Genomic DNA, 9107 nt, shown 5'->3' on the forward strand with positions numbered 1-9107 from the left:
TCAGGAACAGGATCAGGACCAGGATCAGGACTAAAACCAGGACCAGAACCTGGACGGGAACTTGGATCGGGATCAGGGTCAGGATCAGATCAGAACTGGGATCAGGACTAAAACCAGCATCAGGATCAGGACTAAAACCAGGACCAGGATCAGGACTAAAACCAGGACCAGGATCAGGATCAGGACTAAAACCAGGACCAGAACCTGGATGGGGACATGGATTGGGATCAGGGTCAAGGACTGGAATCAGGATCGGGACTAAAGCCAGGACTAAAGCCAGGACTGTGACAAACAAGGACACAGACTCTGCAAAAGCCTGGATTTATTGAGGAAAGGCCGAGTTTAACTCCCAAACTCCCAAATTCCCGATTCCCACGGGGACGAGCTCAGCCTGCGAACAGAAACACAAAACTGGGATTAGGGCTGGGACTGGGACTAGGGCTGGGACTGGGACTGGGATTGGAATTGGGACCAGGATTGGGACTGGGACCAGGACTGGGATCTGAATTGGAACTGGAATTAGGGGTTAGGGCTGGGACTGGGATTTGGGCCAGGATTGGGACTGAGATTGGGATTGGGACTGGGATTAGGATCGGGACCAGGACTGGGATCTGGACCAGGACTAGGCCGGGACCAGGACTGGGGTTTAGACCAGGATTGGGACGGGGATTGGGACTGAGACTGGGATTTGGGCCAGGATTGGGACTGAGACTGGGATTAGGGTCAGGACCAGGACCAGAACCAGGACTGGGATCAGAATTAGGACTGGGGGTGGGACAGGATCAGGCCCAGGCCCAGGCCCAGGACTGGGACCAGGAATCGGACCAGGCCCAGGCCTAGGCTTAGGCCCAGGTTTAGGCCGGGCCTATCTCGTACCGTGTGGGTCCCTGCGGGCCAGCAGGGCCAGGCCCCGGTTTAGGCCCAGGTTTAGGCCCAGGTTTAGGCCGGGCCTATCTCGTACCGTGTGGGTCCCTGTGGGCCAGCAGGGCCAGGCCCAGGTTTAGGCCCAGGTTTAGACCAGGCCTATCTCGTACCGTGTGGGTCCCTGCGGGCCAGCAGGGCCAGGCCCAGGCTTAGGCCCAGGTTTAGGCCGGGCCTATCTCATACCGTGTGGGTCCCTGCGGGCCAGCAGGGCCAGGCCCAGGCCCAGGCCCAGGCCCAGGCCCAGGTTTAGGCCCAGGTTTAGGCCAGGCCTATCTCGTACCGTGTGGGTCCCTGTGGGCCAGTAGGGCCAGGCCCAGGTTTAGGCCCAGGTTTAGGCCCAGGTTTAGGCCGGGCCTATCTCGTACCGTGTGGGTCCCTGCGGGCCAGCAGGGCCAGGCCCAGGCCCAGCAAGGCCAGGACCAGCCCCAAGGCCAGCGCGGCTCCGGCCAGGGCCGTGTCCAGCTGCTCGTCCAGCGCCGTGTCCGGAGCCACTGCGGACACGGACACGAGGTCACCCCCAAAATTCACCCAAAATACCCCAAAATATTCCAAAATTCACAAAAAAATACCCTCAAAAATCCACCCAAAATATCCCAAAATTCACGCAAAAAATACCCCCAAAAATCGGCCCAAAATATCCCAAAATTCACAGAAAAATACCCTCAAAAATCCACCCAAAATGCCCCAAAATTCACACAAAAATACCCCCCAAAAATCCACCCAAAATATCCCAAAATTCACGCAAAAAATACCCCCAAAAATCGACCCAAAATATCCCAAAATTCACAGAAAAATACCCTCAAAAATCCACCCAAAATGCCCCAAAATTCACACAAAAATACCCCCAAAAATCCACCCAAAATATCCCAAAATTCACAGAAAAATACCCTCAAAAATCCACCCAAAATGCCCCAAAATTCACGCAAAAATACCCCCAAAAATCCACCCAAAATGCCCCAAAATTCACACAAAAATACCCCCAAAATCATACAAAAATATCCACAAAGTCACCCCAAAATTCACACAAAAACACCCCCAAAAATCCACCCAAAATGCCCCAAAAATTAACCACAAAATCCCCCAAAATGACACAAAAATCAACCTCAAAATCGCCCAGAAATCCCCCAAAATCCTAAAAAAATGCCAAAAAATCCCCTAAAAATTCCCAAAATTCCTAAAAAAGTTCCAAAAAAATCCCCCCAAAATCCTAAAAAAATCTCAAAAAAATCCCCCAAAAATCCCCAAAAAATACTTTAAAAATCTCAAAACAATCCCCCAAAAAATCCCAAAAAAATCCTAAAAAAATCCCCAAAAAATCCTAAAAAAATCCCCAAAAATCGGAAAAAAATCTGAAAAAAATCTGAAAAAAATCTCAAAAAATCTCAAAAAAAAAAAAATCCCCAAAAAAGCCTAAAACATCCCCCCCAAATCCCCCAAAAATCCCCAAAAAATCCCCCAAAAATCCAAAAAAAATCTGAAAAAAAATCTCCAAAAAATCCCCCCAAAATCCCAAAAAAATCCTAAAAAAATCTCAAAAAATCCCCAAAAAATAAAAAAAATCCCCCAAAAATACCCAAAAAATCCCTCAAAAATTCTAAAAAATCCTAAAAAAATCCCCCAAAAAACCTTAAAAAATCTCAAAAAAAATTCCTAAAAAAATCTCAAAATTGCTAAAAAAAAGCTAAAAAAATCCCCCAAAAATCCCCAAAAAATACTTTAAAAATCTCAAAACAATCCCCCAAAAATCCCAAAAAATCCCAAAAAAAATCCTAAAAAAATCCCCAAAAATCCTAAAAAAATCCCCAAAAATCCGAAAAAAATCTGAAAAAAATCTGAAAAAAATCTGAAAAAAATCTCAAAAAATCTCAAAAAAATCCCCAAAAAATCCTAAAAAATCCCCCCAAAATCCTAAAAAAATCCCCAAAAAATCCTAAAAAAATCTGAAAAAAATCTGAAAAAAATCTCAAAAAATCTCAAAAAAATCCCCAAAAATCCCCAAAAAATCCTAAAAAAATCCCCCCAAAATTCCAAAAAATCTCAAAAAAATCTCCAAAAAATCCCTCAAAAATCCCCAAAAAATCCCCAAAAAAATCCTAAAAAAACCCCAAAAAATCCCCAAAAAATCCCAAAAAATCCCCAAAACTCCCCAAAACCCCCCAAATCCCCCCAAACCCCCCCTCACCCCAGTAGGCCACCACGGTGGTGGCGTTGTCCTTGCCCAAGGTGACCACGCAGGAGACGACGTCCCCGGGCCGGGGGGTGACGGAAATTCGGGAAATTCGGCCAAAGGTCAGGTCGGGGTTGGGGACAAAGGGACCCAAAGTGACCCCGCGGGTGACCCCGGCCCCGGCCACCGTCCAGGAGACGGCCAGGGAGGGAGGGAAAATGTTCTGCACCAGGCACACCAGGGTGGTGGTGGCATCTCCTGGGGACGGGGGACGCGCCGGGAACAGCGAGACCACCGGGATTCCTGGGGGAAAAATGGGTTAAAATGGGTTAAAAATGGGAAAAAAATGGAAATTATGGGAGGAAAATGGGATTGGGAATAGAGGGAATGGGATGGGAGATGTTCTGCACCAGAAACACCAGGAACAATGAGACCACTGGGATTCCTGAGGGGAAAAATTGGTTAAAAAATGGAAATTATGGGTTAAAAATGGAAATTATGGGTCAAAAATGGAAATTATGGGAAAAAAATGGAAATTATGGGAGAAATAAGGGAGGAAATGGGGTTGGGAATGGAGGAAATGGGATGGGAGATGTTCTCCACCAGGAACACCAGGAACAACGAGACCACCGGGATTCCTGAGGGGAAAAATGGGTTAAAAAATTGAAATTATGGGAAAAAAATGGAAATTATGGGAGAAATAATGGAGGAAATGGGATGGGAGATGTTCTCCACCAGGCACACCAGGGTGGTGGTGGTGGCATCTCCTGGGGACGGGGGACGCGCCGGGAACACCGAGACCACCGGGATTCCTGGGGGAAAAAATTGGGAAAAAATGGGAAAAAAATTAAAATTATCGGAGAAATAATGGGGAAAATGGGATGGGAGATGTTCTCCACCAGGCACACCAGGGTGGTGGCACCAGGAACAACGAGACCACCGGGATTCCTGGGGGCAAAACGGGAAAAATTGGGAAAAAATTGGTTAAAAAATGGAAATTATGGGTCAAAAAAATGGGAAATATGGGAGAAATAATGGAGGAAATGGGGTGGGAGATGTTCTGCACCAGGAGCACCAGGGTGGTGGCACCAGGAACACCGAGACCACCGGGATTCCTGAGGGGAAAAATGGGTTAAAAAATGGAAATTATGGGTTAAAAATGGAAATTATGGGTTAAAAAATGGAAATTATGGGAGAAGTAATGGGGAAAATGGGGTTGGGAATGGAGGAAATGGGGTGGGAGATGTTCTGCACCAGGAACACCAGGGTGGTGGCACCAGAAGCAACGAGACCACCGGGATTCCTGGGGGAAAAATGGGAAAAATGGGAAAAATTGGTTAAAAATGGAAATTATGGGTTAAAAATGGAAATTATGGGAGAAATAGTGAGAAAAATGGGATTGGGAATGGGAAAAAATGAGATTGGGAATGGAGGGAATGGGATGGGAGATGTTCTCCACCAGGAACACCAGGAACACCGAGACCACTGGGATTCCTGAGGGGAAAAATTGGTTAAAAAATGGAAATTATTATGGGTTAAAAATGGAAATTATGGGAGAAATAATGGGAAAATGGGGTTGGGAATGGAGGAAATGGGATGGGAGATGGAGGGAATGGGGTGGGAGATGTTCAGCACCAGGAGCACCAGGAACACCAAGACCACTGGGATTATTGGGGGAAAAACAGGAAAAATTGGTTAAAAAATGGAAATTATGGGTTAAAAAATGAGAAATATGGAAAAAAAAGTGAGAGAAATGGGATTGGGAATGGAGGAAAAGGGATGGGAGATGTTCTGCACCAGGCACACCAGGAACAACGAGACCACTGGGATTCCTGAGGGGAAAAATGGGTTAAAAATGGAAATTATGGGTCAAAAATGGAAATTATGGGTTAAAAATGGGAAATATGGGAGAAATAATGGGAATAATGGGATTGGGAATGGGAAAAATGGGATTGGGAATGGAGGGAATGGGATGGGAGATGTTCTCCACCAGGAGCACCAGGGTGGTGGCACCAGGAACAACGAGGCCACCGGGATTCCTGAGGGGAAAAATGGGTTAAAAAATGGAAATTATGGGTTAAAAATGGAAATTATGGGTTAAAAAATGGGAATTATGGGAGAAGTAATGGGGAAAATGGGGTTGGGAATGGAGGGAATGGGATGGGAGATGTTCTGCACCAGGAGCACCAGGAACAACGAGACCACTGGGATTATTGGGGGAAAAACAGGAAAAATTGGTTAAAAAATGGAAATTATGGGTTAAAAAATGGGAAATATGGGAGAAATGATGGAGGAAATGGGATGGGAGATGTTCTGCACCAGGAGCACCAGGAACACCGAGACCACTGGGATTATTGGGGGGAAAATGGGAAAAATTGGGAAACAAAAGGGAAAAACAGAACTGGAAAAATAGGAAAAATGCATAAAATGGGAATGGGAATTATTGGTGGTTTCCGTCCTTTCATCCCCAATTTTTTCCACATTTTTGACCCTTTCATTCCCCAATTTCTCCCAATTTTCCCCGCATTTTCCACCCTTTCATCCCAATTTTTTCCCCACTTTTTCCACCCTTTTAGCCCAAATTTCCCCCACTTTTCCCACCCTTTCATCCCCATTTTTCCCCTGATTTCTCACCCTTTCATCCCTAATTTCTCCCAATTCTCCCCCACATTTTCCACCCTTTTATCCCCCAAATTTTCCCCAATTTTTTCCCCAATTTTTTCCCCAATTTTCCTCCAAATTTCCCCAAATTTTTCCCCAATTTTACCCCTAAATTTTCCCCCAAATTTTCCCCAATTTTCCCCCAATTTTTCCCCAAATTTCCCCCCAATTTTCCCCCCAATTTTCCCCCAATTTTCCCCAAATTTCCCCCCCAATTTTCCCCAAATTTTCCCAAATTTTCCCCAATTTTCCCCCAATTTTCCCCCAAATTTCCCCCAAATTTTCCCCAATTTCCCCCCAAATTTCCCCCAATTTTTCCCCACCTACCCCTGGCCTGTGGCAGCAGCCCGCCGAGCTTTTTGCCCAGAATTCCCAGGATTTCTTGGCACATTTGGGTCTCCGGGAGGAGCTCCCCGGGCGTCTCCAGCCCCTCGGGCCAGGGCGGCAGCTCCGGGGCCTCGAGGATCCATCGGGAGCCCGGGAAATGGAACCAGGAGAGGCCGCGGCCGTCCAGGGTGACCGAGAGGGACAGGGAGGGAGCGTCCGGCTGGCACGAGAGGACCTCGGCCAGGAGGTGAGGAGGAGGAGGAGGAGGAGGAGGAGAAGGGGAAGGGGAAGGGGAAGGGGAAGGGGAAGGGGAAGGGGAAGGGGAAGGGGAAGGGGAAGGGGCTGGGGAGGGGAGATGGGGAACTGGGAGAGGGGAAATTGGGAGAGGGAAATGGGAATGGGGATGGGGATGGGGAGAGGGGAATGGGGATGGGGATAGGGAAATGGGGAATGGGGAATGGGGAGAGGGAAAATGGGGATGGGGAATGGGGAGAGGGAAAATGGGGATGGGGAATGGGGAGAAGGAAATGGGGAGAGGGGAAATGGGGAGGGGGAGAAATGGGGATGGGGAATGGGGAGAGGGGAATGGGGAGAGGGGAATGGGGAGAGGGGAATGGGGAGAGAATGGGAATGGGAGAGGGAAATGGGGAGATGGGAAATGGGGATGGGGAATGGGGAGAGGGAAATGGGGAGAGGGGAAATGGGGATGGGGAAATGGGGATGGAGAAATGGGGAGAGGGAAATGGGGAGAGGGAAATGGGGATGGGGAATGGGGAGAGGGGAAATGGGGAAAGGGGAAATGGGGAGAGGGGAAATGGGGAAAGGGAAATGAGGAGGGGGAGGAGGGAGGGGAGAGGGGAATGGGGAGATGGGAAATGGGGAATGGGGAGAGGGGGAAATGGGGAGAGGGAAATGGGGAGAGAATGGAAATGGGGATGGGGAAAGGGACAGAGGGAGAGGGGAATGGGGAGAGGGAAAGGGGGAGAGGAGAATGGGGAGAGGGGAAATGGGGAGGGGGAAATGGGAAATGGGGAGAGAATGGAAATGGGGATGGGGAAAGGGATGGGGAGAGGGAAATGGGGAGAGGGGAAATGGAGAGTGGGGAATGGGGAGGGGAGAAATGGGGATGGGGAAATGGAGAGAGGAGAATGGGGAGGGGGAATGGGGAGATGGGGAGAGGGAAATGGGAAATGGGGAATGGGGAATGGGGAATGGGGAGAGGGGAAATGGGAATGGGGATGGGGAATGGGGAAATGGGGAGAGGGGAATGGGGAGAGGGAGATGGGGGGGAGGGGGAAATGGGGAGGGGGAAAGGGACAGGGGGAGGAGGGAAGGAAATGGGGAGAGTGGAATGGGGAAAGGGAAATGGGAAGGGAGAGGGAAAGCAGAAGGGGAAAGGGAAATGGGGATGGAGAAGGGAGGAGAGAAGGGGAGAGGGAAATGGGGAAGAGCGAGGGCAGAGGGAGGGGACAGGGAGGGAGAGGGAGGCGACAAAGAGTGGGACAGGGGAAAGGGAGAGGGAACGGGGACAGGGAGGATGAGGAAGGGGAGAGGGACAGGGGGACCCCGAAGGGACAGGAAGGGACACAGGTGACCGCGAAAGGACGGAGGGAGGCGACAGAGAGAGGACAAACAGCGAAGGGAGAGGACAAACAGCAAAGTTAGCGGGCAAACAACCAAAGTGAGACCGCGCCGAGCGTCCCCTCCCCGCTCCCTCTTCCCTCCCCCCAGCTCCTACCGGGCTCAGCGACGGCCACGGCCACCAAAACCCCCCCGAGCAGCGCCCCGAGGACACCCATGGCCCCTCCGCGTCCCCACTGTCCCCAAAGTCCCCACGCCGAGCCCACCCGCGGGGCCCAACCCCGCGCCAGCCAATGGCAGCGCTCCGCGCCCGTGACGTCAGCGGTTGCCGGGCAGGGGAGCCCCGGGAGCGGCGCGGGGCCGGTGACAGAGCGCGGGGGACGCGAGTGGGGGTGGGGAAAAGGGGGGAAAAAGGGAGACCCCGAGACCCCCCCCAGGGGTCACCCCCCAAAATTGACCCCCTAAATTAGGGGGGTGCCATAAGTGACGTCACGGGGGTTAATGAGCGGCGTGGGGTTAATTAGGGGGACACGCGTGGGGAGCATGACGTCATCGGGGGGGCGGGTCCCAGAAATTTTGGGGAGCCCTGTGGGTGCCCCCCCACCCGTCCTGAACCCGACCCCCCCCCAGGAATGTCGCGGACCCCCGTGGGGACACCCCAGGAATTTTGGGGACCCCCGTGGGTGCCCCCAGCCCTCACTTCACACCCCCCCAGGGATGTCGCGGACCACCGTGGGGACACCCCAGGAATTTTGGGGACCCCCGTGGGTGCCCCCCACCCATCCTGACCAAGCCCTGAGATGTCACGGACCCCCGTGGGGACACTCCAAGAATTTTTGGGAACCCCCGTGGGTGCCCCCCCAGCCTCATCCCCACCTCCCCAGGGATGTCGCGGACCTCTGTGGGGACACCCCAGGAATTTTTGGGACCCCGAATCCCCCCGTGGGTGCCCCCCCCACCCCATCGCGGACACTCGTGGGTGCCCCCCCACCCCTCCTGACCCCCCCAGGAGTGTCACAGACCCCCGTGGGGACACCCCAAGAATTTTTGGGGACCCCTCCCAGGAATTTTTGGGACCCTCCCCCCCACGGACCTCCGTGGGTTGCCCCCCCCACGAACCCCACGCTGCAGCGCTCCCCGCACTGCGCATGCGCGCGGCGCTAGGACCCCGCGGAGCCTTTCGCGCCACGCCGGGGGAGGGGGGGAGGGGGGGGCCATGAATGGGGACCCGTGGGAGCCGCGGGTGAGCCACGTGACTGCCTCCAGCCAATCAGCGCGCGGGTGACGTAGCTCGTGGCTCCCTTTTCTGCCCCGGGATGGTTTTTTTTACCTTTTTTGCCCCAAACCCGGGGTTTTTTGGGGCGGGAGGATTTGAAGGGAGAGGAGAGGGGGGCGGATGAAGCGGGGCCGAGCCCGGGGGTCGCGGCGCGAAGCGGGGGCGCCTCAG

General features: G+C 52.1%; 1 protein-coding gene across 2 annotated transcripts; it reads right to left on the minus strand.

Annotated features, from left to right (window-relative positions):
* Positions 1–305: 305 nt before the first annotated feature.
* On the minus strand, positions 306–8268 carry LOC143695946 (class II histocompatibility antigen, M alpha chain-like). 2 transcript variants are annotated; one of them, XM_077191187.1, is made up of 5 exons: positions 7818–8268; positions 6080–6421; positions 3107–3394; positions 1290–1415; positions 306–391 (listed from the first exon to the last, which is right to left on the minus strand). In XM_077191187.1, the coding sequence occupies exons 1-5, from the start codon at positions 7876–7878 to the stop codon at positions 387–389; spliced, it is 822 nt and encodes a 273-aa protein (XP_077047302.1). In that variant the 5' UTR covers positions 7879–8268; the 3' UTR covers positions 306–386. The 2 variants fall into 2 exon arrangements, with proteins under 2 accessions (XP_077047302.1, XP_077047301.1); XM_077191186.1 differs by having other exon boundaries at positions 6080–6442.
* Between the last annotated feature and the right edge of the window lie 839 nt (positions 8269–9107).

The sequence above is a fragment of the Agelaius phoeniceus genome, chromosome 27, assembly GCF_051311805.1.
Source record: "Agelaius phoeniceus isolate bAgePho1 chromosome 27, bAgePho1.hap1, whole genome shotgun sequence".
NCBI lineage: Eukaryota > Metazoa > Chordata > Aves > Passeriformes > Icteridae > Agelaius > Agelaius phoeniceus.

What these genes read in the sequence shown, in the direction of transcription:
- LOC143695946 (XM_077191186.1), bottom strand. Translation starts at nt 7,878, where the DNA reads ATGGGTGTCCTCGGGGCGCTGCTCGGGGGGGTTTTGGTGGCCGTGGCC. An exon ending in CGTGGCCGTCGCTGAGCCCG is followed by an intron (nt 6,443 to 7,817) that starts GTAGGAGCTGGG and finishes CCCCTCTCCCAG; the next exon opens with TTCCCCATCTCCCCTCCCCA. An exon ending in GCTGCTGCCACAGGCCAGGG is followed by an intron (nt 3,395 to 6,079) that starts GTAGGTGGGGAA and finishes TTTTTCCCCCAG; the next exon opens with GAATCCCGGTGGTCTCGCTG.